Source organism: Gamsiella multidivaricata, assembly GCF_025024155.1.
Source record: "Gamsiella multidivaricata strain RSA 2152 chromosome Unknown BC939scaffold_65, whole genome shotgun sequence".
NCBI lineage: Eukaryota > Fungi > Mortierellomycota > Mortierellomycetes > Mortierellales > Mortierellaceae > Gamsiella > Gamsiella multidivaricata.
Window position 1 is genome coordinate 167926 of NW_026251773.1, and position 24939 is coordinate 192864.

General features: G+C 50.3%; 14 protein-coding genes across 14 annotated transcripts; 7 read left to right on the forward strand and 7 right to left on the reverse strand.

The window, feature by feature from the left end:
* Positions 1-21: 21 nt before the first annotated feature.
* On the reverse strand, positions 22-754 carry BC939DRAFT_506057 (uncharacterized protein; the record flags this gene model as incomplete). Its single annotated transcript, XM_051560742.1, has 3 exons — positions 22-64; positions 153-397; positions 572-754. 3 exons carry the CDS (start codon positions 752-754, stop codon positions 22-24), a joined length of 471 nt encoding a protein of 156 aa, XP_051409026.1.
* Positions 755-2067: 1313 nt separating this feature from the next.
* Positions 2068-2397, forward strand: BC939DRAFT_479906 (uncharacterized protein; the record flags this gene model as incomplete). The annotated part of the gene is made up of 1 exon (XM_051558885.1): positions 2068-2397. The coding sequence occupies one exon, from the start codon at positions 2068-2070 to the stop codon at positions 2395-2397; it is 330 nt and encodes a 109-aa protein (XP_051409027.1).
* A 469-nt stretch (positions 2398-2866) lies between these two features.
* BC939DRAFT_479907 (nucleophile aminohydrolase) lies at positions 2867-3603 on the reverse strand (the record flags this gene model as incomplete). Its single annotated transcript, XM_051558886.1, has 2 exons — positions 2867-3166; positions 3319-3603. 2 exons carry the CDS (start codon positions 3601-3603, stop codon positions 2867-2869), a joined length of 585 nt encoding a protein of 194 aa, XP_051409028.1.
* A 603-nt stretch (positions 3604-4206) lies between these two features.
* On the forward strand, positions 4207-4975 carry BC939DRAFT_461144 (uncharacterized protein). The gene has a single exon (XM_051556986.1). It carries the CDS (start codon positions 4385-4387, stop codon positions 4919-4921), a length of 537 nt encoding a protein of 178 aa, XP_051409029.1. The 5' UTR covers positions 4207-4384; the 3' UTR covers positions 4922-4975.
* Positions 4976-5942: 967 nt separating this feature from the next.
* On the forward strand, positions 5943-6623 carry BC939DRAFT_461147 (uncharacterized protein). The gene has a single exon (XM_051556987.1). The coding sequence runs from the start codon at positions 6029-6031 to the stop codon at positions 6560-6562; it is 534 nt and encodes a 177-aa protein (XP_051409030.1). The 5' UTR covers positions 5943-6028; the 3' UTR covers positions 6563-6623.
* Positions 6624-7169: 546 nt separating this feature from the next.
* On the forward strand, positions 7170-8191 carry BC939DRAFT_461149 (uncharacterized protein). The gene has a single exon (XM_051556988.1). It carries the CDS (start codon positions 7547-7549, stop codon positions 8000-8002), a length of 456 nt encoding a protein of 151 aa, XP_051409031.1. The 5' UTR covers positions 7170-7546; the 3' UTR covers positions 8003-8191.
* Positions 8192-8584: 393 nt separating this feature from the next.
* BC939DRAFT_521232 (uncharacterized protein) lies at positions 8585-9519 on the forward strand (the record flags this gene model as incomplete). The annotated part of the gene is made up of 1 exon (XM_051561210.1): positions 8585-9519. The coding sequence occupies exon 1, from the start codon at positions 8632-8634 to the stop codon at positions 9517-9519; it is 888 nt and encodes a 295-aa protein (XP_051409032.1). The 5' UTR covers positions 8585-8631.
* Positions 9520-10016: 497 nt separating this feature from the next.
* BC939DRAFT_400762 (AMP-dependent synthetase and ligase) lies at positions 10017-12526 on the reverse strand (the record flags this gene model as incomplete). The annotated part of the gene is made up of 5 exons (XM_051552564.1): positions 10017-11288; positions 11398-11627; positions 11762-11879; positions 11984-12048; positions 12166-12526. 5 exons carry the CDS (start codon positions 12524-12526, stop codon positions 10017-10019), a joined length of 2046 nt encoding a protein of 681 aa, XP_051409033.1.
* A 1216-nt stretch (positions 12527-13742) lies between these two features.
* BC939DRAFT_461153 (uncharacterized protein) lies at positions 13743-15376 on the reverse strand (the record flags this gene model as incomplete). The annotated part of the gene is made up of 1 exon (XM_051556989.1): positions 13743-15376. A coding segment is annotated over exon 1 (1577 nt), but the record flags the coding sequence as incomplete, so codon positions are not given.
* A 148-nt stretch (positions 15377-15524) lies between these two features.
* On the forward strand, positions 15525-16337 carry BC939DRAFT_414433 (translation protein SH3-like domain-containing protein). Its single transcript, XM_051552978.1, has 2 exons — positions 15525-15648; positions 15769-16337. Exons 1-2 carry the CDS (start codon positions 15573-15575, stop codon positions 16260-16262), a joined length of 570 nt encoding a protein of 189 aa, XP_051409035.1. The 5' UTR covers positions 15525-15572; the 3' UTR covers positions 16263-16337.
* Positions 16338-16442: 105 nt separating this feature from the next.
* On the reverse strand, positions 16443-17101 carry BC939DRAFT_400739 (uncharacterized protein; the record flags this gene model as incomplete). The annotated part of the gene is made up of 2 exons (XM_051552562.1): positions 16443-16892; positions 17012-17101. 2 exons carry the CDS (start codon positions 17099-17101, stop codon positions 16443-16445), a joined length of 540 nt encoding a protein of 179 aa, XP_051409036.1.
* A 922-nt stretch (positions 17102-18023) lies between these two features.
* Positions 18024-18364, reverse strand: BC939DRAFT_461157 (uncharacterized protein; the record flags this gene model as incomplete). Its single annotated transcript, XM_051556990.1, has 1 exon — positions 18024-18364. One exon carries the CDS (start codon positions 18359-18361, stop codon positions 18029-18031), a length of 333 nt encoding a protein of 110 aa, XP_051409037.1. The 3' UTR covers positions 18024-18028.
* Positions 18365-18598: 234 nt separating this feature from the next.
* On the forward strand, positions 18599-21178 carry BC939DRAFT_461158 (uncharacterized protein). The gene is made up of 4 exons (XM_051556991.1): positions 18599-19747; positions 19867-20078; positions 20171-20272; positions 20382-21178. The coding sequence occupies exons 1-4, from the start codon at positions 18711-18713 to the stop codon at positions 21080-21082; spliced, it is 2052 nt and encodes a 683-aa protein (XP_051409038.1). The 5' UTR covers positions 18599-18710; the 3' UTR covers positions 21083-21178.
* On the reverse strand, positions 20940-24816 carry BC939DRAFT_461161 (uncharacterized protein). Its single transcript, XM_051556992.1, has 6 exons — positions 24504-24816; positions 24315-24401; positions 23829-24204; positions 21169-23735; positions 21073-21097; positions 20940-20966 (listed from the first exon to the last, which is right to left on the reverse strand). The coding sequence occupies exons 1-4, from the start codon at positions 24646-24648 to the stop codon at positions 21224-21226; spliced, it is 3120 nt and encodes a 1039-aa protein (XP_051409039.1). The 5' UTR covers positions 24649-24816; the 3' UTR covers positions 20940-20966; positions 21073-21097; positions 21169-21223.
* Positions 24817-24939: the final 123 nt, after the last annotated feature.

Sequence of the window (24939 nt, forward strand, 5' to 3'; positions counted from 1 at the left end):
GAAGTGGCAAGGGGCGTGGGTTCAGACGTGGTTCAAGCGGGCTGTGATTGGACGCAGCTGGATTCTGAAGTAGGCGCGTGAGCTGTTTCTACGCGCACCCGCTGCGACTGGCTGCATGAGCGACAGCTAAGAGGAAGGGATAAACCCCATACCTCGTAGTGGCAATGACGATGACAGCGACAGCGATATATCCGGCAACCACACTGCTTACAACAGCAGCCACACCGACACTGACGGCGATAATGTTGACAGTGATGTCAACCTGCTGGATCATGGCATCGACATCCAGGTGGAAGAGCTCGAGGAACAGATGCGTTTCGAGCGCGATCAATGAGATAACCTGGCCGAGTAAGCTGTCATACCAGAGTGCGAATAACATGGACTGGGTGATCATGGACTGAGCTTGACAGAAAGAGACAGAGAGACATGCTACGCTGGTCGTCGTTTGTTGCCGCCAAAAAAAAAAGAGGCCCCCGAAACTGGGTAACTTCACGCAAAAAAAAGATTAGCGCGAACCTTATTGAATTTCGGATCGAGGTTCGAGTTTCGCAAGCTGTCTAATATCCCATACACTGGTGACCTCACGATTCCACCACGATGGCAGACCCGAATTTCTTCGACAGACACCGCTGGCGAACTCAAGGAACATCAGGGCCAGTTTGACATCTTTGTTAGATGACATGGCCTCGAAGCAGCTCAAGCTCCGGCGCGTCTTGATCCCACTTACGGACGACGATGAAGAGCTTTCCATCATGCTCGATACTTCGAATGAGAAGAGGAAGCGCGGCCTAGCAACTCGCCTTTCCAAGGTGTTTCCCACGGAGCCACCTAAGAAAACAATCCACATCATTGTGCAGCGACCACCTCCAGGTAAAGCATTCACACTCGCCTTGCATTAGTGCCTAGACTTTCCTACTGCGATGTTGACTCTTTCTCATCGTTTTTTGCGCTCTACCGTGTTGTGTACGTATTCCCGTAGGAGACGCGTTTCTGCGCACTGACCACCATCATGGCCATTTCCTACGGGCAGTACGGGCAGTAATTGATCCCCCATGCATATACCGCATATAAAGACGCGAGTGAGACATGTACGGCCATCGTACTACACAATTCCGGATCCTAGTCTACCGCCATTCACAACAGACCGAACACCCACCACCCTACGCATACACCTCAAGGCCACTCTTCTCGCCTTGACCGCCGCATCGATGGTCACCGCTGCAGACGTGGGGCGAGAAGGACTCCAAGCTCGTCATCACCGAGAACCGCGAAAGGACCCGCCTTCTCTACCCAACTATCCGTCTCTCCACCGAGCAGGGGAATGTTAACGATGGAGAGCGAGCTTGCCATCATCGACGAACCTTCGTTGATCTAAACTCCCAAGCCCTCGGAACAATCTAGGGTTCTCATTCTCGAGAGCCCCTTGATGCGCCACCCTTGGATGCCGAAGCATGCAGCCCTTCGCCAATCGAGCAGATATCGATGAGCTGGAGATCAGCGAGGTGGGCCATCAGAAGTATATAAATGTTTTTTTTTTTGGCTAACCCTACCTCTACCCCTATGGCCGATGCCCTATTTTCTAATAGCGATGTGCAGCCCTGGTGCAAGAACGCATGAAAGGCACCTGCTTTGCTAGACTTGTCCTCTGCCTCCCACATGGATCACTCAGATAAAAAAAAAAAAAGATAAAAAAAAGAAGGCCCTCATGAAAAATCTTCTGCAAAATCAAAAAATCGCTGTGTGCTGATGGATACATCCTCGGAATTGGTTCCACCGCACCTTGATATACACTTCAAGAACCTTGGGAACCTTGCATCCGTCCCTTATCAGACATGCTAAACATCAAAAAAAAAAAAAAAAAAAAAAAAGATCGCAACAGGCTTTGACGTCTTGACCTTTTGCAAACGCCTCCCCATCTGCATTGTCCGTACCTCCCATTTCGTATAAATACCTGCTCTTTTTTCGTTGGCAAAAGACTCTCAACAGCAAGCCTTTGAGCACACAGCGACAACCCACTCACTCTTATTCTCTTATTCTTACTCACAACCCCTCACATTCGAGCACACCATGCACCTCAAGACCTCCTGCTCTGTTGTCCTTATCGCCTCCTTCATGGCCCTGTCCACTCAGGCGGCGCCCCTGTCGACGGATCCCACCCAGGTCACCATGACTGTGGTCCCAACTATGCCTGGACAGTCTACTCAAGCTATGGCCCAAGTCTCCAATCCTACGGCCCCCTCTGATGTCAAGACTTCCGACCCCATGGCCTCCGCTGTTACTCCGGTCGACGCGGGCGAGAACTCCAAATGGGGATTCGGGGGTTGGGGTGGTTTGGGTGGCTGGGGATGCGACTGGTGGAGTCTCCCTTGGTGGTACAACCGCGGCTGGTGGTGTTAGACCATGACACATGGTGTCAAAGGACAGGAGGCGATTTTTTTTTGATCCATCCGCGCTTGCTAATGCCCAGCTTTAGTCGGACCGCGGTTGTTTCCCTTCAATCTGCACATTTCATATCTAGTTCAGAAAAAAAAAAGAGATCTCCTGAGCGAATAAAGCAGGAAACACATTTCAGACGCGTCAAGGTCTTCAAATGAGCGCGCGCGCACGAAAAATAAAAATGATATGCATAAAAATATTGCACAGCAATTGATCCAGCGTAACTGGTTGTCTGTCAAGATTCACTGTATTTCCTTGTATTTTTTTTTATTGAATGATGGTTGAATGGTATCCACGTAACACTGTCAGATCGACCGACTGCTCCCTCATCTTCCTGTCTCGTCACTGTTTTGTTGCTGGTCCTTTTCCCCCCCCGAAAACAGAAAAAAAAAAAAAAAAAAGAGCTCTCCTTCTTCCGGGCTAACCCTCTTCAAAGCTGCACAATACGGATGCCATCCTTGTTGACAATCTTGGCAACGAAATCCGGCATGTTCAAGATCATGCGCGATCTGAGCTCACCAATACACTTTTGCAGCAATTTGATGCCCTCCTCCTCCGTGATATCCTCGCGATGGTACCGGTCCAGCAGCGATAGACAGTAGTAGGCACCATAGCCGTGTGCGGCAAAGGGCACGTTTGCGAGCGACGCCAAATGGTCAAGCCAGTACAACGCAGGCTTGTTGGTCTTGACATCGTATCCCGCAATCAACAGGTTGACCGAATATGGTTTCTAAAGACAACAGAACGAGAAAAAAAAGATAAAAAACCACGTTTAGGAACAATAGCTTTCCGTTCTGGGCATGTATATATAACGATATATAACGCGAGATGCAAAGACAACACCCTAAGAAAAAAAAAAAAAAAAGGCGCGTTCACGTTTACCTTGCTACGCAAGCTGTCTGCCAACTCGCGTCTCGCGAACGAAGAGACCGCCCGAGGACTGAGCTCGATACCGTTTCGGATCCCGTACAGCTTGATGTTACGCTCGATATATTCTGAGAAATGGACACCATCGCCCGGCTCGCCCGAGAAGAGCATGAGGGTGTGTGAATTGAGTTCTCTGGACTTGTCCTCGCCAATCTTCATGAGGGTGATGGAGGCCACTGCCTTGGAGTCGTAGGCGGTGATGGTAAAGTCCTTGCCGGTGATGCCGAAGAGAGTATCCATGGTGAGTGCTTATGGGGTTCGTCAGAAGTGTTGATTCGCTGTCGCCTGTTTTCTCGGGTCTATGTGCCGCCTTGGTCGTCCTTGAGGTTGCTGCTATGGGAGGTGATGGGAGGTTGGGGTTCGTTTTCTTTTTTTTGAATGAAGAACAAAGGGGAATAGGGACTGTTACCAGCGGATAGGAAACGCGCACGCACGCGCGTATGTCCCCTCCGCCAGACAAGCGCAGAGTGGTTACGTAGGTTGAATCGCCCTTAAGCACATCGAGCCACGGAAAAAAAATGCGTTCAAGCAGAGGAACCACCACTTCATCCTCACGGGTCACTTTTCAGAGCTACTTGGGCCCCGGTATCCAATTCATTGGTTCTCTCCTGCCGTCATAGATCTGTGGGGGGTCAGAGACCATCGTGCATTCAGCACTAGACTATCCATGCTCAGCTGTGTATGCACGTTTGTATTCAGTCATGGCCACGAATTGGACTTTTGGGGCTTCGACTCTGAGAGCGAAGCAACAATCGTGGCGAGGACAATTGGGCTGCCGTTGGCTGAGCGTGGATATGGGAGTTTTGGACAAGTTCCAGCGTTCTGACTCTTGCGCGCTGTTGTCTTGGAACAACAGCCGGTTATCATCTTTCCTCGCCCTCAATACCACACCTTCCACACCTTCCCCTCCTTTTCTTCTACAACCCGCTCGTACCATCGTCCATTTTTATTATCCCAACAACGATCCTCGAGTGCAAAAAAAAACAACAGCTGTGAGCGCACCCAACAAAGCAACGCCAACATGGATACAGGCGCTGCCTTCTTCGTTGCCTTTATCGCACTTTTATGTTGCATCAGAGTCTACCTCAAACGACACTCCAAGCGCAACGTCGCAGGAGACCCCACCGCCAATGCCGTAATGCCAGTCCCGTCCTCAAGGACAAGGGCAAGGACACCGACACGGCCTTCTCCAGTGTTACGAGCAGAGACGAGGGCAAGGACAAGGACAAGGACAAGTCGTGCCAATCTTCTCTGGATAGTCAGTGCCAGAGCACCGAACCAAACCAGACAGGATTCGTTTGTAATCGCGACACTCGACCCCCCACCACGCTATGACGACCCATCAACGACGTCGCTGTCACCCGCGCCTGGTGCAGAGACAGGGTTGGAGGAAGTGATTGTGGTAGAGAATTCCCAGGTCGTGGAATCCACAGATGAACCACCGGGGTATGTACAATATGCACAGGATCCGTCGACAACTGTCCACACCAGCACATCAATCAACAATGAACCTCCAGAGGCTATCCAATCACTGCACTCTCGAGGACTACAACATTAACACGCCTCGAATACCACACTTCTCTTCATGAATCGATACCCATGTCTTCCTTACCCCTGTACCATATTGTAATATGATCTCCCAAATAAAAATGTACCGTCGACGTCCTTATCCACAAGGAGGTATTTCAGCCTGAGCAAAGCAAACCAGGGTAGGCGCCGGCTAGTCAAAAAGAAACTTTTTTTTCAATGCAAGACATACCAGAGACTAGTGACACATGCAGGATCCGGGGAACCTTGAGAAACAACCTTAAAGGCCGCAGCAAATGACGTACTCATACGAGAGGCGATTGATACGCCGCTGTATCTCGACGATACAACTATAGGGAGTACAGAACCCGGAGAATCTCTCGGTGGTCGATGGGCCCTGTCTCCCTAGTACCATACGGGGACAAACTCCTGTTCTTCTTTCCGAGTTTATATAGATTCTTTGCCATGGCTGCAAGGATTCGCTTTATGACGTACTTGAATGTCGGTACGAGTCGTGGACGCGTGTATTGAGCTGGTTGGTGCGGGTGGCAATGAGGGTACATGAGAAGGGATACATGGTGCCCCACGCCATTGGACTGTGCTCATTACGAAGATCGCCTCCACCTGAGACCTTTAGCATCATGCCCAGGTGGACTTTTTTTGGATAAAGAAGGAAAGGAACAACGTTGTGGAGGATTAGAGAAAGAAGGTTTGGGTCTATCCAATGCCGCCAAGTTCGTTTTGTAACCATCCGGCTATATAAATGGATGCTGTCTGCTGTCTGAGCCAGCTACTCCTGCGCTCCCTCTGTCGGCTGATCAACCACAGTCCTTAATTGACACCCTTGAACCCTTGAACCCCTGAACCCTTGAACCCTTGAACCCTTGAACCGTGCGCCGAATTCTTCTCGAACATCTCTCCTCAAGTTCCCAGAGTCACATTGCAGCACTACAAACAAGCAAACATCGCCTGGAAGATGACCGCCTTGGTGTTATCGATGCTTGGTGGCCTAGCCATCGTAATGGTCGTGGCATGGTGTCTCATCCGCATAAAGAAGTCTCCCAACTCCAGTTCAATCATCATCCCCGTCAACAACAGCGACAACAACAACAACAACAACAACAACAACAACACTTGCATGACCACACATACTACACCACGACTTTTTCAACCCAGGTACACCGTCGTCCATGCCATCTTTTTGGACTCTTCACAGTCTCGGTCACCAGCAGCAGACCGTCGTACCCAGAACAGGGGCGGTCCGCGCGTTGCTGATCAGGTTCGTACCCGTCAATCGCTTGCTGGGAGAAGCAATGAGTCCATGTCGAACCTGGACGACGACTTACCACCACCAATGTATAATCCACTATCGACAGACGCAACCGTACATCCTTCATCCGATGGTCATGACCTACCGACGGATTCGTGCATCTTGGATATTCCTCCTCCAACGTACTCTCCATCCCGGATAGCTACAACGCCGGCCTCACATGGAATTACCGAAACTCGTTCAGGAGCACTTCTATCGCCACTTCCTGTGCTAGACCCGTCGTTGTCTCCATCGGGACCATTGTCACCATTGCCACCGACGTATCCACAGGCGATAGCTCCTCCTCAGCCAGCTCAACTGACAGAGAATCCGTCTGTTATGATTGCTATTGGATCTGCCTAGATATTACACACATCCAACTATGACCGTTTACCATATTACCACATCGACATAATAATTAAACTACTACTCTTTAATCGCGCTTGGTGTCGCTTTGTCCAATTGTTTTGAGAGAGAGCAACAAGGAATTTTTTTTTTTCTTCCTTGGACGCTGATGTTCTGGTGCGCTTTGTTTCCGATGGCAGCAAAAGCGAAATCGAAAGGCAAAAGGCAAAAGGTGCATGTTGTCGACTCTGGACATCGTTGGATGGTGTGCACAATACCTCCTGGCCATTGCCTCTGCTCGTGGGTCACACAAAAAAACATCGAGTTATCTTTCCTTTACTGTTATTCTCCTATGCAACGTGCTTCGCCGAGTGGAGAACACACCTCTAATCCCCGCCAATTTTTTACATTACCGGGATTAATACTCATGGCTGCATGGGGACAGCTGCAGGCTCAGATCATTTACCAGACCACGTCCAGGTAACGGACAATCACGATGCGATCGTTGGTCTGGGTGTTCCTGTTCCTTTTGAGCGATTTATTCTGCACAAATCGACTGAAAAAAAATGCCTCGTTTTTTTGGAATTTCTTTTTTCTCGTCGCCCACACCGCGCGCGCCTTTACCCCACGCAAAACTCCTTCTTGCGCTGGTCTGGTATAAATAAGCGTCCGCGCTTAGGGCCGCAATCGAAGGAGTTCACCTCCCCCCTCTTCGGAAGCCCTTCCTTCCCTCCCTGTCCATCTCGTCCGCTACGTATAACGCGGGAGGGCAGCCATGCAATTCGACCTGCAGCCATTGTCCAAACACAACATCTCTACGCGAAAAGTTCACTGAATAACGCTATCCCACTACAATATTATAATATTTTTTTTGCAACAACAGCAGCAACAACAACAACGCGCTAAAAAGACCCTATTCCAGCAACAAGTTCCTTAAAACCTATTACCGCCACTCCACAAACCACAGCCACAAATATCCACGCCTCCTCCTACACCGGGAACATGGTAGCTCCCTGGATATTATTCCTGATCGTCGGTATACTCTTGCAGAGCCTCGGTCTGTTCTGCTACTACATGAGTGAACGCCAACGCAAGGCATTCACGGCCGCCACAGCGGCCTCTCCAGCCTTGGGTCTTATCCTCCCGATATCAGCCCCCACAGAGACCTTGCCTACCTACGCGGTCGTCATCGCCGTGCCGCCCCCACCGACCTACGTTGCCGCCGACCTGTCGACTCTTCCGCATCACCTCCAGGAACCATCCACATTGTCCTCGTCGTCATCGCCTTCGGTGGTGCCGTGCGATGGCACTGTAGCAACAGCAGCAGCAGCAGCAGCGGCAGCAGCAGCTACGACAGCTGTGGACGGGACACGAGAAGAACTAGGGGTGAACAATCCGACCGAGGCCTCAATGACACGGTCTCCTCCATCCTATTCGACCCTGATAATGTCTCCCTGACGCATTTGAAGGGGGTGGGCGACTTTTTTTGTAGAGTGCTGGTGGCGATAGAGCAAGCACTCCAAGTTGACGGTGAAGAATGTCGCCGCGTCCTGTGTTCTATATATATACCCGATGTGCGTTATTGCTGTTGTTGTAGTTGTTGTTAGTTGTTGTTAGTTGTTGTTAGTTGTTGTTAGTTGCTGTTAGTTGTTGTAGCTGTCGACCTTGTAGAAACCCGAAATGCTTCGTGTCCATCGTCAATAAAGGCTAAAAAAAAAAAAAAAAGAAGAGAGAAATGACGATCGTCGATTTTGACGACAAGTGCCGGGGGGGAGACAGGGAAGAGCACTGCCTCATTCACTCTCTCTCTCTCTCTCACTAAAAAAGAAAAAAGAGGGTTCCTCGTAACTACGGACTAGACCCCGCAGATTTGTTTACCATCCGCCTGCCGCGCGCGTCGATCCATATGCTTGGTTTCGCACATTCCCTTACAACCTTTGAGCGTATCCCGGGGTCAGTTTTTTGAACATTCATTCATATAAATACTCCCCCCTCTATCCCCCTTACCCCACTCCCGCCTCTCCATCAAATTACACAACAACAACAACAACTACAACTACAACGAAACAACAACAACAACTGCAGCAATGAGGGTTGACCAGGTGACCATCATAGTCTACGCCTCTTTCTTATCCGCCCTCGTTCTCCTATGCCTCCTCGCGATCCTCATCCCCTACTGCCGTGGGTACAGACTCAGGCAAAGAACCAAACGCGAAACAATCGCGCGAGCCAAGGTCGCCAAGATCGACAGGGCCGCCAAGGTTGATTCCACGATCCAACGCGCTAACGAATCCTTCAACCAAATCGGACGCCTCGTCTCAAAGATCGAAGTCATCCTCTCTGCCACTGTCAACCCCTCTGAGGCCAAATCCAATGGTCTAAACCCGACTTTAACAGCCGAGCAGCTGGGCCAAAGGATCCGGACAATCTTGATGAAATATGATCCGATCTGTCCGGTGGATACGACTGCGGCGGAGATAAAGACGAACGCCGAGGTAAAGAAAAAGACGGGGATGGACCAGAGACGGAATACGGCGTCAACGAGTGATACGGCCGTGGAGGGAAGTGTCTGTATTGACATCGACGGAGCAGATCCCTATGCTGAGAGGATCGGAGCACCGGTGTGGATTGAACTTGTCGATATGTTGGTCGCGTGCGATTTCGGACGCGATAGCGGCGCGGTGGAAGGTGTACATGGGGCCTGCAGCACTGGCGACGCTACTGCTGTTAAAGGTGATAGCAGTGGTGGCTCAGGAGGTGATAGCCACGGTGATGGAGGAGGTGGTGCTGGTTATGGTGCTGGAGCTGGTGTCGGAGGCGGTGTTAACTGTGGCGACGGAGGTGGTATCGGAGGTGGTGCTAGCTGCGGTGATGGAGGCGGTGGTTGTTGTGGTGACGGAGGTGATGGCGGCGACGGAGGTTGTCGACAGAGTTGGCGACTAGAGCCGATTCTTCATCGGGGGTTCTATTCCTAGAGATCCACTGTACATAAATCAACTCGAATATACAGGATAGGATGTCGTTCAAGACCGAACGCGTTTGTATATATCTATTCATGAGTTGTGTAAAAATAAAAATAAAAAGTCGAAGCCCCGACCCAATGCTGCCTGCCACAAGAGTTGAATCGACCCCCAGATCCATTTTTGGCTTTCCACCATCTGAAAGGCTACAAACATACACTTGTTTCTCGCGGTGCCCTTGTCAATGTCTTTTTTTTTTTTTTTAGTCAAGTTGTATGTTCAAACATTCCCCGGCAGTGCCGCCATTAGCCCATCGTTTGGGGATCCTCGACAGACACGCGCGCGGCCAGTTGCTTCTGTTCCTTAGCCTGCATCCATGCATCATGCAAGCAGCAATTGTAGTAGATCATAGTGTGAGCATGCAGCTCAGCCGACTTCCGCACAGGACTACAATGTGAACATTATTTTTTATTTATCTTAATGTTTGTTGGATTCATGTGTTCCTGGCTTATTTACAGTTTCGCCTTCACGTTGTGGACGGTATCGTCGTCCTTACCGGCCTCTCCGTCGTTACCATGGAGTCCCAGGTGCTTAATCATCTCCTCCAACTCATTCAGCACCGACGGGTCCTCAATCGTGGCCGGAACCACCAACTGCTTGTTCTCCAGACTCTTCCCCGCAATAATATCCCGGATCGTCCTCCTCAGAATCTTGCCGCTACGCGTCTTTGGCAATCGTCGAATGATATGCGTCTGGCTATAGTTCGCAATCGCTCCCAGGTTCTGTCGCACCATCTGTACAGTCTCCTTATTGATCTCCTCCTCGCTCTGCTTCACTCCAAACTTGAGCACGACCAAGCCCATCGGAACCTGGCCCTTGAGCTTGTCCGAGAGCGGGACGACACAGCATTCCGAGATCGCAGGATGTTCCGCCAGAATCTGCTCCACAGAACCCGTCGAGAGTCGATGTCCTGCCACCTGCATAATGTCGTCCGTTCGCGACATCACATGCACATAGCCATCCTCATCAATAATACCCGCATCACCTGTATCGTAGTATCCAGGGAATCGTGACAGATAACTCTTTTGGAACCCAGCATGGTTGTTCCAGAGCGTATGCAGGGCTGAGGGTGGCAGCGGCAATTTGACCACGATATTTCCAAACTTGGAAGGGCCCAGTTCCTCGAACTTGTATCCTGTTCCGGTCTCCTCTGGATCCGCTAGCACACGGATATCATAACCAGGCATCGCCATACCCGCGGCACCCTGTCGAATTGCGATAGGTGGGACCCTGGCTCCAGTGGCGTCGATCAGGCCCTGACAAGCGCCCGTCATGGGCGATCCGGACTCGGTAGTCCAGTAGTTATCCACAACGGGCTTGCCACCAATGACCTTTCGGAAATGTTCAATCGTACCCGTGTCCGATCGCTCGCCTGCCAGGTACAATCCTCTCAGATGGCTGAAATCGTACTTGCGACTGGATTCTGCATTAGGATCGACACGTCGGATCGCACGCAGGGCAGTCGGCGCTGTGTACCAGGTGCTGACCTTGTACTCCTCAAGGATCCTGAAGAACGCTCCCGCATCCGGTGTGCCCACGGGCTTGCCCTCGTAGAGCACAGTGGAACAGCCGAGTAACAATGGGCCGTAGCAGATGAAGCTGTGTCCGACCACCCAGCCAACATCGCTAGCGCAAAAAATCGTCTCCCCAGGAGCTGAGCCAAACAAAGTCTTCATGGTTGCCAACGTCTGTGTCGCATGTCCGCCATTGTCTCGAACAACACCCTATCCAAATGTTGTAGCGCAAGAGAAGATGTTCATAATGTCATTACTAGATAGTTCCCCTCCCCCACCGAATCGAAGCTGCATGAGTATAATTAGGATAATATGTTACCTTGGGCAGCCCAGTGGTACCACTGGTGTAGAGGATATACAAGGGATGCTGACTTTCAACCGGAACACAATGCTTGACCTGCTTTCCTGCAAGGCGAATCCGCTGCATTTCCTCATGCCAATCAAGATCCCCGCGGGAGTGGTCCAATGGCACACGTCCCACATCGCGCTGGAAGATGACCTTGTGCGTTGGTTTGTAGTTGCTCATCTCGATGGCCTTGTCCAACATTTCTATTGAAAAAAAAAAAAACAAAACAAAAAGACAGTTCGTTAGCCTCTTTGGATTCAGGACATACATACATCCATCATCATAGATGCATAGGCTGCGTAGCACACTAAAATATGAATGTTGAGGCGGGATGTACCTTTGTAGGGGATGACCTTGTTGACCTCGATACCGCAGGATCCCCCGATGATCAGGTCGGGCTTGCAGTCGTTGATGCGCTTTTGGATCTCCAACGGAGCAAATCCTCCAAAGACGACCTGTATGCCCAAAACAAATTCCCGAGATACATCGTTAATGTTTTGCAAAAACAAGAACATAATGATAGTAGACACAATAGTCTCCCTTCACACCCTCCACTTACGCTGTGGGTGACTCCTAGTCGGGCGCAGGCGAGCATCGAGAACAGTGCCTCTGGAACCATGGGCACTGTCAAAAGGCGGTGTTTGAATTAGAAATACAAAGCCAGGGCCCAATTGCGCGAGGTACACATAGGCGGACAGACCAGGACACGAAACGCGACATTGCGCGGGAGTCTGGACTTACTGTAGATGAGGACCGTGTCGCCCTTCTTGATGCCATGGGACGCAATGACCCCGGCAAGGGTCTGGACCTGATCCAAAAGCTCCATGTAGGTAATGGCTCGCTTTTCCTTGTTCAGGGGCGAGTCGTAGTAAATAGCGACCTGTTTCCCATGGCCAGAGAGGACATGGCGATCAACGGCATTGTAACATGTGTTGAGCTTGCCGTCCTTGAACCACGTATAGCTAACACCGGCGGCGGATCCAGGTGTCAGGACCTTGGAGTAGGGCGTGTCCCAATGGAGGAGCGAGGCGAATTCACCCCAGTACTTCTCAGGGTCCTTGAGTGACTCTTGCTGGACAATGACTTGGTGATGGTGTTCCATGTCGGATGATGCAATTGTTGTCGAGAGGGATGCGCGAGGAATGTAGCTGAAGCTGGAGGCGGAATAGCGCGGTCCTGTATTTCGAGAAAGAGGAGTAGAATGGAGAAGGCTGTTGGCGAGCGTGCGAACTGTCCGTTGGGGTTTACGTACTTGAAGGAGTGTTCTGCCGATAGTTGAATATCGCGAAATGGATGGCAAACAGGGCTGACCAACAGTTGAAGTTGAAGAAGAAAGGAAGGAAGAAGGAGAGGAAGAGGCAGGAGATAAATAAAACGAGGCGATGGAAGGTCCAGAAGAAAAAGGACTAGCCGACGTATGCCCACGGACGCCGCCTAGGCGTGATCTCGGATTAATGACTGTGGAGAAGGAGCTTTCGAGAGGATCTCTCGGGTGTGGGGTAAATCTTGTCGGCAACCTTGTCGGCAACCTTGTTAAAGTCATGTAGATCATTGGGGGTGGCCTTATCGTCCGGGGAAGTTCTTTCCCTGTTCCTCCTATTCCAGCAACACCCGCTGTTTTTGTCGTTAATGTTGTTGACCGATAGCGGGGGCGATGTCCGGAAGTGCCGTACATGGACAGTCCTCTGCTGTTGGTTGCAAGAGTGTTGACAACCCCTGCAGTTGAAGAAGCCCTTGAGGACAAAAAACGATGGCTGCACATGGACTGCATCCCTGTTTCAATTACTGCAGCTGTTTGTTGCACACAACCCGGGATAAAGACGAGACGAGATCGACGGATGGATGAAATGCTGTTGCGTACGAAAAAAAAAGAGAGAAGGGGAGGGTAAAGAGAAGGACGGGACGGATGACAAGAGAAAGGGAAAGAAGAAGAAGGAAGAGAAAAATGGAGGTGTTAGTGCGAGCATGCATCCTCCTTCAACGCCATCGTGTGCTCAGCGTGTCCAGTACGGATGCAGTTGCGGTGTGCAGGTCGAAAATGCGTTGGGAAAATACATGCAGATCCAAATGCACACATACGCCTTTGGAGTGGGGATAAGAGAGAAACGATGCGGGATGCGGACCGCAGCAGAGATAGGAAGCTCAAGCGAGCCCCCTTTTGAATGGGGATCAGACGGGCCCTCGTCCTCCCAATGACACAACGAGTGCGTGTGCACTCTCCACTCCCCAATCGTATTCGATTTGGGGCAGTCTAACCCATCCGCGTATCTATCCTTAAGCTCCAAGACAAGCAACTGGTTAACTGGTTGTTTTGTGGGGTTGGGATGTTGCTTTGTTTTTATTACTCACAAGATGAAAACCCTAACTCTGTTTGTATCGGATTGCGCCCATACCGAAGATTGTTCCTCAGTCGGATCCCAGGTCGCTCGTTCCTCAGATAGCTCTCCACAAACGCAGCCCGATCCCTGTCCGCATTCAGGTGTCCGTGCATCGTTTCCAGTTTAGGCCAACATCGCAGCATAAACTTGAACTCCCCCATCCCCAACCGGTGTGGCATCTGACAAAAATCAAACTCCCTCAACTCTGTCAACGGTGCCAGCTGCCCTAGTCCTCCTGCAAGACTCAAGTCCAAAACACTCTTGGCCGACCATCTCGTCGTCGATCCATTCCGACCAAGACTCAGCACACGCAACCGTCTCAAAGTCGCAATTTTGTTATAAATCGCATGCTGGGTCTCATTCGAGGACAAACACGATGGCCCTACAAAGACAACTCGAAGTTCCTCAAGACCATCGCACACCCATTGTGAATGCTCTATCACATCTAAGGCTCGTACTCGATCCATGCTCAGACTCTTCAGCGTCGTGCATGTGCCCATAATCCTGTCCACCATTTCCGAGGCTACCTCATGACAATCCATCAGATCGAGTACCTGGAGTTGGCTGCTGAGATAATCCAGTAGTACGGTCATGGAGGCCGGACCGAATTGAGTAGCGCGTGCTATCAATGTTTCCAGAGACGTAAGCTGTGCCAATGCCGTAGCCATGCTCAAATCACTGGAGACTCCATTCGAAATATTGAGACTCTTGAGCTCACGTCGCTCAACCTTCATAAGCGTGCCCATCATCTCCATGGGAAGGATATGGGCTTTCCGGATCCAAGTGATATGGTTTAAATGGGGGCATTGCATCATGAGCATCAGCTGATCCGAGAGAGGTATCGCACAGTCGATGAAGGAGATGGAGCGCATATTGTTGAACACCAATGTTGAGGGTGCAGCGCCAAACACGGCAGTCTGGTGCAGCTCGAGAGAAAATAATCGTTGACAATAAGTGAAGAACGAGTCCAATTGCTCGTCGCTTTTCAGACCAATGTAATCAAGGACCAGATGTTCCAGTTTCGAAAGATCCATGATCGCATCCAAAAGTTCATTGATGTGTCCTGGCATCAAACCGCAATTGTTGTTGTTGCTGCTACGAGTATAAGTCAGAGGCTGAGTGCGCCGTTCCGGTGTAAACTCGAGTCGAACCAGGACATCCTTGCAGAGTCGTAGAATCGGGAGAACTTCGAGGGTGATCTTTCCTAGGACAAGGGTCTCAATTGAGGTGCACTGAGGACCGATTTGGCGGAGGATCGCATTGTTATCGTGACATATTAGGGTCTGAATATTGGGGGCGTACCGTTGCAGAGCCGAAATCATGGGCCGCAACGCGCGTTTGCTGCCGTTGAGTATCTGCCGCTTGTGAAGCGTAACACGCTGAAAGAGAAACGGGGTGAGACAGCTATTCCAGGTCCTGCAGACGAGTACGCAGTTCAGCGCAGCTGCTTGGCTCAGGTAGGGACCGATTTGTAACAGGAGTTCAGGAAGGAGTAAAGGGTGGAGTATGTCCGATGCCTCGACTACATTTTCGCTATTAGACATAATGAACAAGGGAATGATGAAGAGGTCGAGGGTTGTTCGAATGACTCGTTGATGCTGGTGCTGCGGGGGAGGGAGCACAAGGTTGCCACCAAAAAAAAAAACTAACATCACGTGCGATGTTCAGAGGGAGGCTCCGATCGGAAAGTCACTGTTGTTTACACTGGCACTTGCACTCTTTAGTCCCTGGCCCCCTCTCTCGCTTTGACCTCTTCCTACACGCTCAACCATGCTATCCTTTACACGGCCCTTGGCCCGCATGGCGGGTCTGGTTCAGCTACGATCCGCCTCCACAGCTGCCAATGGTACGAACTGCGACTTTCAACTTGGAGGATTTCTGTAGCCCCAGAAAGGCGATCAACCTAAACCCGGATAATGGACTCGTTTACTTATCAAGTCTTCATATCATCATGCTTCTTTACTAGCCGCCAAACCCACATATACAGCTCCTGCGTCCGTAATTGTCCCCACACAGTTCAAGCCTAACACCAAGGGCCAAGGATTGATGCAGCTGATTTCTAAGGAGGAGACCAAGCGCCTGGGTGCTGACGGCCGCTCGAAACTCTTCAACAAGTCTCATCAAGACTGTCTCCGCCCTGGCGATGTTGTTCTGGTCGAGACCCTGAACTCGATGTCGACGGACAAGACTAGTACCTTTATCGGAGTTCTCATTGCCATGGACCGTCGCGGACTTCATAGCAACTTCACTGTTAGGAACGTGGTTCTGAAGGTTGGCGTCGAGATGAAGTACATGTTGTACTCACCACTGATCAAGGCTGTCAGAGTCATGAAAAAAGGCGAAGGATTCAGGAGGGCGAAGCTTTTCTACTTGCGAGACAACCCTGGACGTGCGTTCCGTCTGGAAGGACTTGTGAGGCAGGATAAGGCGGAGCAAGCAAAGAAGGCTGTCAAGGCATAGGTTAGGACGGATCAAGAGCGTTTTACGTGACATGACATAGATAATAAACCCGTGTATTTTTTTTTCCTCCCCACATCTCAAAGGCATTACCATCGACCAATTGGCATATTCAGGTTCAATGTGAATGCATGGTCATTAGATCTATGTTTATTATTGCGAGAAGAGTCGATGCCTGATAGATCAGTCGATCCTTCGACGCTTTGCTCCCAAGATCTTCGTCTTCTCCTTGGCCGAATTCCTCTTTCTCCTCTTCTCCATAGCTCGAGCCAGTGCCTTGGGGTTCTCCTTGAGGTGCTGGAACTTGTCGATCAGCTCCAGCTTCTTTTGGTCCGACTTCTTCAAGAAGAAAGGGTTCTTGCCCTTGGCGATCAGCTCCTTCTCCTTGCGCTTGTGTTCCCGCTTGATCTCCTGTCTCCTCTTCTGTGCATCCTCGGTTGCTTGACGATCGACCATGCGGCTCAATTGCTTCTGTAGCTTTTCCTTCATGTCGAGATCCCGTTCCTTCTTGATCAGCTCACGCAATTTTTTCATTTCATCCGCCTGATAGTCCTTCAAGAATGAATATGACTTTTCGAACAGATCCGTGTCCAGTTTTCCGCTCAAACTATCGAATCTTGGATCGCGGCGTTTCTACGGAAGAAAAAAAGAAAAGAAAAAAAAAAAGAAAAAAAAAGAAAAGAGAATGGTTAGGTCTCGTCCGAAGAAGATTGCATTACAAACGCAATGTGGTGCGGAGGATAAGAGCTTACGGCGCTAGGCACTTCCACAACTTGACGGAAACGTCCCACTGGTTTTTTTGATCCGACCTCCATCGGTCTATATTGGAGAAACGAGAACATATTAGATGCTGACGTATCCGCTCGGGTTGAAACCATGACAGGTGCAGCTCGCATTGAGGAAACAGTACCTATTCTTATCGTTTCGCTTCTGAACAATCTTTCGTTGCTTCTTTTCCTTATTCATGGCGTCTCGTAACTTGTCCATCTTGCTCTTTGGTTTGCGGTCCTCTTCTTCGCTGTCCTCCTCCTCACTGTCTCCCTCATTCTCGTCATCGTCTTCACTGTCGTCGTCATACTCTTGGGATTTACGCCGCAGTCCTTTGGTGGCGGCCTTTTTCTTTTCTGATCCCCGAAGTGTCTGATGGAAGACCTTCATGCCGACCTTTTGTTGAATCTCTGCCAGTTTGTCGAATGGGATTTGTGACAGATCTAATTTTGAAAAAGCATAGGGGTGTGAGCTCAATGGGTCGATCCTTCAAAGGCGCAACACCAGATGTCCTTTAAAAAGGATCTTTGAGGCGCGCTTACTCTTCTGAAGCTCCTTCAGTTGCTTATCATCGGCATCGTCATCAGAATCGCCCGAATCGTCCGAATCGTCCGAGTCATCCGAGTCGTCATCGCTATCGCCAGAATCCTCATCCTCGTCCTCTTCCTCCTCTTCCTCCTGATCTTCGACTTCGTCCTCCTGTTCACTCTCCTCCTGACTTTCGTCGTCCTCGTCGTCTTCGGATACTCCTTGATCACTATTGTCCTGTTCCAGTTCGCTGTCGCTCTGATCAAAGGCCTGCATACGCCTCTATAAAAGCAGGATAGGATAAGAAGCCATTGCCATGTCAGTTGCTGAGACAAAGTCCTTGTCCCTGACTTTGTATGAGAGTGAAAAAACAAAGCGGCTGCTGTTTCCTCGTACCAATGCTCGTGCCTCCGCATCCTCATCCTGTGCTCTTTTCCCCTTTAATGCCATTCTGAGAGTGTCTGTGTGGTGAATCAACGATGGAAGGAGTGTCCCTTGCTTGCTGTTGCATGCACAAAAAGAAAAAAGAAAAAAAAAGAAAAATGCCTTGAGCCAAAAGCCACTTGGATCCTAAACATCAGCATTCCGCTGTCACACGGCGGCCGTAACCAGCTGTTGGGCGCGAAAGCATGAAAGTGTGAAAGACGGCGATGTGCAGCACGCATAAGAAGAGGTGAAGAGGAGCCTGTGTCTGGCAGCTGGAGTCCAGTCCTGATCGTTGTAGCAACAGGCAATTGCGCCCTTTCAGACGCGGTTGATACTCGAAGAAGGACATAGAGGGCGTGGTAAAAGGAAGATGCGACCATACGTGCCATTGGGACGGGACACTCCAAGGGTATCGGCAGTACCCCTCCTTGAGTTGGATGTGTATGAGGCCAAGCAGCTCAAGAAGGCCGTTGTTCAATGGAGGTTTGTTCTGCAAAAGTGGTATATATGGACATCCTCAAATATGCGTACTCGTGCTGTGAACCTTGCTGGTTGCACGTCCTCCTGTGCGCCCAGGAGGGATAGAGGGGGGGGGGACGAACGAGCAAACATTTTCCTGTCAACCCTTTTGCTCCTTCCCCGTTCCTTCATCTCGTCGCCTCCCCCATCGCACTCGCACTCACACTACACCTCTCCTTCCCCAAATACATACACGCACAATCATAGACCATGGATGACTTCTACTTCATGAGTCCGCTCGAGGGAGCAACCAACAACGCCAACGACCGACCCAGCACTCGCCCCGCCTCTCAGCAGTCCACCACTACCGCAGGAGAGTCCTCGACCACTCCTTCCTCAAGGACCTCTTGGTCCTCGTGGGGCGTATCTTTCAACAAACTGATAGAGCGCGGCAAGAAGGACATGAACGAGTTTGTCGATGTCACCCGCAAGGACTTAACCGAGCTCGTCCACACCGTTCAACAGGAGCACTCCACAGCTATTGAATCTCTTACCAAAAAAGTCGGCGACCTAAAGACGACTTTGCCGCCTCTGCCGGCCTCAGTCAACACGACTTCGGCGGATATCCTCGGCAGGGTTTCGAATGTCGTTGGAGGGATCAGGCAGGAGATCACAGAAGCTGCTACTGGTGTCTCTTCAAACGCCCATGCAACACCAACAGTAGGGGCGGAGGACTCCACAAAGGAGAGCTCGACTGAGGCAAAGGAAGGCAAGGCGGAGGGCGATAGCAAAGATACAACGGATATCGCGACAGCACAGATATCTTCCGTAAAGGGCATCACTGATCCTGCTGCCACAGCCGCCTCGGCTAACACGCCCTCTGACTCTACAACTGCAGCGGACGCCACTTCAACACTCACAGATACCACTCAAGCATCACCAACAACAACAACGGGGTCAACAACAGCACGCGGCGAAAAGACCGCGTCGCTCAGTTTCGCCAGCACAGCCAACCTCTTCTCTGCAGGCGCGACTTCTTTGACCCAGACCCTGACTTCAAGCACGAAGGAGATCAGTTCGACCGCCAACGAGTTGTTCAAGAAGAAGCTCCCAGCGGTCGCAGAGAAGCATCTGGGCGAAGCCGACCTATTCCTGAAGAGCACGACAGAGACCCTGAAGACGAATGGATTGCTTGCGGAGCAGTACGTCAATAAGTTCGGAGCGGGCATGGTCAACTTTCTGAACAGCGCTGTTGTTATTTCTGCACCAGAGGAGAAGGAAGTAGCAGCCCGCAGCAAGAAGATGTTGTAAGTTGGCGCATATTGAGCCGATTATTTCTTGTAATATCTGCACTTATCTTTCATTGCTTTCATTAATATTGTTGGCGCTGGCCACGTCTTTCTATTGCGGACTGAATGTTATATAGCTTTGACCGAAAGGCGGCGATGCTGGAGAAACTGCGAATGGACCCTGCCACATATACGGTTGATCCTATGACCACCATCGCCGACAACGACATTGTTGGTCTGGAGCGATACAAGTACTTTTTACAGACCTTCAACATGGCAGAGTATCAGCAGCGGATTTCGCGTCTGATGAACGAATACCCTGAGGTTAAAGCCTTGATGAACAAACTAGGCAAGAAACATAGATAGGAAATAACACCTTATGCCATGGTCGACATATTGTAAGGACTCAGCTCATCCTTTTGTAATATTTTTATTCTTTAGTTCCCGCTGAGGTCGCGGACGAAGAGCTCTTTTGGCAAAGATATCACTTCCGCCTCTACGAGATTGAGGAAGAAGAAAAGAGGCGCCAGAAACTTGTCCAAGGTACCGGCCTCTTCAGCACATCAATTGGATATGCTGGAAGGCGAACATGTTGGCATATTACTTATATTGCCCGGTCTTCATTTTTGTCGTTGCTATTCATATCCTTTAGAAGCTGGAGCTGACCTTGCAGACGAAGACTTTACATGGGACGACAACGACGAGGACGAAGACGAACAGAAAGCAGAGTCATCTGGCGGACAGGGCAGCATCACTCCCAAAGCCGACAAGAAGAACACCGACGCCATGACACCCCGAGCCAGCCAGATCCTCTCTGGTGTGGACTCGCTAGAAGTCAAGCGGGAACCCCTGACTGCCGAGGCCTTGGCGTCCTCATTGTCTGCACTTGCCATCCCTGACGAAACGACAGCCGGATCCGATGATGGCGCCAAAGCAGGACCAGGTTCAGGATCTGACTATGAGGAATGGGGATCTGAGTCCATGAAATCATCGTCCTCGCCATCTGTAAAGTCATTCTCAGCAAAGTCATCGACGGGCGCACACTCCAAGAGCCCGACCACGAACCTGAGCTCGACCAGGACGAGCGAGGATGCGTATGAGGTTGTCGATGGCGTTGAAACACCCGTCAGGGCTCCGATGGCTAGCGTTACCTCTGTTTCTTCCGCGGCTTCGTCTCCAGCACTGGGGCAGTCTGCACAGCAGCCGAGCAGCAAACAAAAGTCTTCTGAGACGAGGGTAAACATCATATTCTATGAAACGTTTTCAATGAGTTGTCGTGGTCCTTGTCAGCATGTCCCTATTACTAATGCGCGCTGCACCTTATCCTTGTTTGCGAAAATAGGAGGAAGATGACTGGAGCGACTGGGAGTAAGCTCAATCGATCTCGATGATATGTTACATATATGCAAATAGTTTCTAAAGAGTCAACTGTAATAAAGCTGCTGATAGTAAAAATGTCAGATTTATTATAGAATGGGGCAGCAGATTAGAGCATCATACAGGGATATGAGTGCGAGGAGTCGGGATAGCCATGAATTGCCTGAAAAGAGTTCCTTGATGCCGGGTTGGTCTCTTGAGCGCAATCGAATCAAAGGCACCTGTCCGGTCAATGCTCAAAAGTTTCGGTTCCTGATCTGATCCCTCGTCGCCATAGTCCTCATCGTTATGATCGTCTGGACTGCAGCTGCCTGTACCAATCCGTGCGCGTCGCTCCTGCTGCTCCAGTTCTGCAAGGTCTAATAGATGTCTCATAGTCGGTCGTCCGTGAGGACAATTCCATGGCTGATCAATCTCGCCCATGTGCCGCACGATCTTCTTCATCTGACTATGGTTCAGGACATGTCCTATCATGACCGACCGTCGACAGGCACGGGAAGCAAACAGGGCCCGTACTTTTGAACACCGGACCATTTTTTCGGGACCTGGTCCTTTACTGCACTGGCTGTCATTATGGCGGTGGCGATGATCGTGGCCATGGCGGTCCTGACTCTCTTCACTACCCTGACCTGGTGCATTATCGTGGTCACTACTGGGCAAAGCTGTTTGCTGGGAGAGAAGGAACACCAGCTCTTCAAAATCTTGCAGGTCAAAAACCACCCTCTCGCTCACAGGCAGTGTCACCAGCTTCAGTCGATGGCTCACGGGTGCATCAGGATCATAGTCGAGATAGAATCCATTCTTGTTCAACATCTTCATGTGCTCCACCACTGTAATCTCCTCCTGAGCAGTCAAGTACAACTTCTTGGGTTGAAACAGACGCTGAGTCGAAAAGACTGTTTTGGCCTGCAGCGTCTCAAAATTGTACTTTTCGTCTGACGCATGCTGGTCAATCACAAATATGTCGGAGCTGATTAGCGCGCCTCGTCGTTGCCCCTTCGTGCTCTTGCAAGAGTCCGATGCGTCCTGGGACTGGTCCGCCTCTGCGTAATTGTCGAGACGAGCAACAATAAATGCCTTATTGAACTGTCCAAGAATCTTCATCCTCGAGAAATCGCCCTTGGAGATGACACGGCTTAATGACTTTTGAGCCTTAACGTCGTCCATATTCGCAAAGCTGGCGTCCGACAGCATCTTGTTTTTCCGTCGAAGACTCCTTCGAGGCCCCCTCTCTGTGTTATCATCAGACTCAACAGATTCGCTTTCCTTGACTTCGCTCTCGTCGCCCTCAGCGCAAGCAGTATCCTGTTGCCGCGTAGCCAGCCTCTGTTGTGCCCGTTCCTTGCGCAGGGCGACCCGTTCTTGTTCCAAACGCCGTGTTTCTCGAATGTTCTTTATGCGGATAGCCCTCCTTCTTTGCTGTTCCTCCATACTGAATCCTACTTCGACCCACTCACGGTCACCTTCATGATGTACCTCAGAGTCCAAAACCACAACGCGCTGCAGTTTCGAAGGCCGCTGCTGCATTGCGTGCTCCTGTTCTTCTTCACTATCGCTAGCTGGGTCGTCCTCCTCCCGAGTCCTGTCGTCCAATGGATCATACCCCTCCATCACATCCAGTATTGGATCAGAGTGGCCTGTACTTGCAGGGCTAACCAAATGTGAACCATTCTCCTGTGCTGCGACTGCAATTTCTTCAACAGCTGTGTCAGCGCCATATTGCTCGAATAGACGCCCTCCGTCCTGTATCGTTCCGTCTCTCGGCTCCGAAATTGCGTCTTCGGCTTTGCGTTTCAAATTCTTGAGTTGTTCAATGGGTCGGAGTCGGTCCGTCAGTGTCGTCTGCTCCAATCTGGCCACACTTACATGTACGGATCCAGTTGTAGCCTTTGCAGTCGATCGCGCAAATGAAGACATCGTAATCGGTTCAATCGCCGAAACTTCCAGGTGTCGACCAACTTTAGTATCACGCTCTTTATTCCTGTCCTCGTCGGCTTCATCCATGTTCTGCCGCTGCTCATTCGATAGGCTGCTCTTGTGCTCGATGGACCCAGATTTCAGACGGGTGGCAAGATCGGGTGTCTTTATGAGCTGCCTCGCCTCACTGACTGCAAATGTCGACCGACTCGGTTCGAACAGCTCTGTGAGTTTGTTACGAAGCTCCTCGACAAGCATGCGCTCGTTGTGCAAAAAAATAGTCCGCTTGTCGGGACTGACATTGACATCGTAATAGGATGTGGGCAGAATCAAGTTAGCGACCAGAAACGGAGTCTGATTCGTGTTGAAGGAGTGGTACACCTCATTGATAACTCGTGCAATCTTTGGGAGAACACAGGGTCGTCCGTTGATATAGAGGTACTGTCGATCTGCTGAGGAGCGTCCTTTGCCGAAGGCTGGTGAAGAGATGTATCCCTTCAATATGATATCACCTTTCTGATTCTGCTCGTCACCATCCTCATCGTCTGCGCCTTCATCAATGTTCTGAATCTCATCGCCTTTGCTCGATTGTCCCTTGACAAGCAGCAGATCAAACTCAACAATATCCGCCATTGCCTTGGGTCCAAAAACATTGATGATGTTCTGTCTGATAGAGGCGTTCCCGCTAGTAGCGATTTGAGTAATTGCAGGCCTAAACGGTATTACAACAGAAGCAATTCATATTAGAATATAGGTCTTCGACAATCCAGCCCACGCCCTGTATCGACTTTCTTTTCTTGCTTACTTTTTGTCCATCTGCGAAACACAACTGATTCTGACGTTAGGAACAATCAGAGCATATGCTTGGATCAAGCCGACGCACTTTGAATACTCTCGCTTGATATTCTTAACAAATTCGCTCCTGCGGACAGGCAAGCCTTCAAAAAGATTGCTGATCTTGACAATTGTGCCCTTGGTCATTGGTGTGGGCGTCCTTGATTTGATGACTCCATCCGACGTATATTCGACCAAAACTCCTGTGGGTGAGGCTCCGGTGGATGTGGTCACGGTCAAGTTGGCGAGGGCACAAAGAGATGACAGGGCTTCACCACGGAAACCAAACGAGCGAACCAGTGCCAAATCATTGAAAGACCGCAGCTTTGAAGTATAGTGTTTCAATGCTATATTCATGGTAGTTGTAATATGTTAAAGTAGACGCGTTGAAATAGCGAGCTATAAACATTTACACGCGAGAAAAAATTGGTGGCAAAATATGACAAAACACACTTACCCAGGGTTTCGAGGTTGGCATCGGTGATTCCGCAGCCGTTGTCAGTGACAGTAATGTGATCCAATCCACTTTGCTTGAATTTGATGACTATTGGCAGCAGATCCAGAGTGAGAAGGGGTCAAAGAATGTCAAAGGGTTAGCTTTCGTTGAATCAGATTCTCTGCGTTGAATCAGGAGTCTCGAACATACCGATCGATGTAGATCCTGCATCCAAACTGTTCTCGAGCAACTCCTTGACTGCAGTGGCCATGTCGAGGACTACTTGCCCAGAGCATATCCTGTGGACCGACTCCTTGTCGATGGCCCGAATGCTGTTGTTGCTGCTGGCTGTCATGCTGTTGATGGTGGAGGGTCAAACCGTGTTCTTGCACACGGGCCTTGGCCTGATTTCAATACAGTCACCACTCCAGGCGACGCCACATAGAATCAGACTAACGCGCTTCGCCGAATCATACAGGAGCATTTCTCAAGCACAGCAAAAGCATGTGTTATTATTTTTTTTTAGTGAGTGGTAATATGCCATAGAGATGCAACGAGTGATTTTTGGGGAAAGGTATCCGCCTAGCTTATTGCGGGGATGTTCCCACTGGTATATTCAGCGTTTACATCCCCAACTAAGGCAGCG

Coding starts and splice junctions, on each gene's coding strand:
- BC939DRAFT_414433 (XM_051552978.1), top strand. CDS start 15,573: ATGCTATCCTTTACACGGCCCTTGGCCCGCATGGCGGGTCTGGTTCAG. Junction 15,649..15,768: donor CGCCTCCACAGCTGCCAATG/GTACGAACTGCG, acceptor CTTCTTTACTAG/CCGCCAAACCCACATATACA.
- BC939DRAFT_461149 (XM_051556988.1), top strand. CDS start 7,547: ATGGTAGCTCCCTGGATATTATTCCTGATCGTCGGTATACTCTTGCAG.
- BC939DRAFT_461161 (XM_051556992.1), bottom strand. CDS start 24,648: ATGACAGCCAGCAGCAACAACAGCATTCGGGCCATCGACAAGGAGTCG. Junction 24,402..24,503: donor TGCAGGATCTACATCGATCG/GTATGTTCGAGA, acceptor TGCTGCCAATAG/TCATCAAATTCAAGCAAAGT. Junction 23,736..23,828: donor GTTTCGCAGATGGACAAAAA/GTAAGCAAGAAA, acceptor AATACCGTTTAG/GCCTGCAATTACTCAAATCG.
- BC939DRAFT_461144 (XM_051556986.1), top strand. CDS start 4,385: ATGGATACAGGCGCTGCCTTCTTCGTTGCCTTTATCGCACTTTTATGT.
- BC939DRAFT_461147 (XM_051556987.1), top strand. CDS start 6,029: ATGACCACACATACTACACCACGACTTTTTCAACCCAGGTACACCGTC.
- BC939DRAFT_461158 (XM_051556991.1), top strand. CDS start 18,711: ATGGATGACTTCTACTTCATGAGTCCGCTCGAGGGAGCAACCAACAAC. Junction 19,748..19,866: donor GCCCGCAGCAAGAAGATGTT/GTAAGTTGGCGC, acceptor AATGTTATATAG/CTTTGACCGAAAGGCGGCGA. Junction 20,079..20,170: donor AGCCTTGATGAACAAACTAG/GCAAGAAACATA, acceptor TTTATTCTTTAG/TTCCCGCTGAGGTCGCGGAC.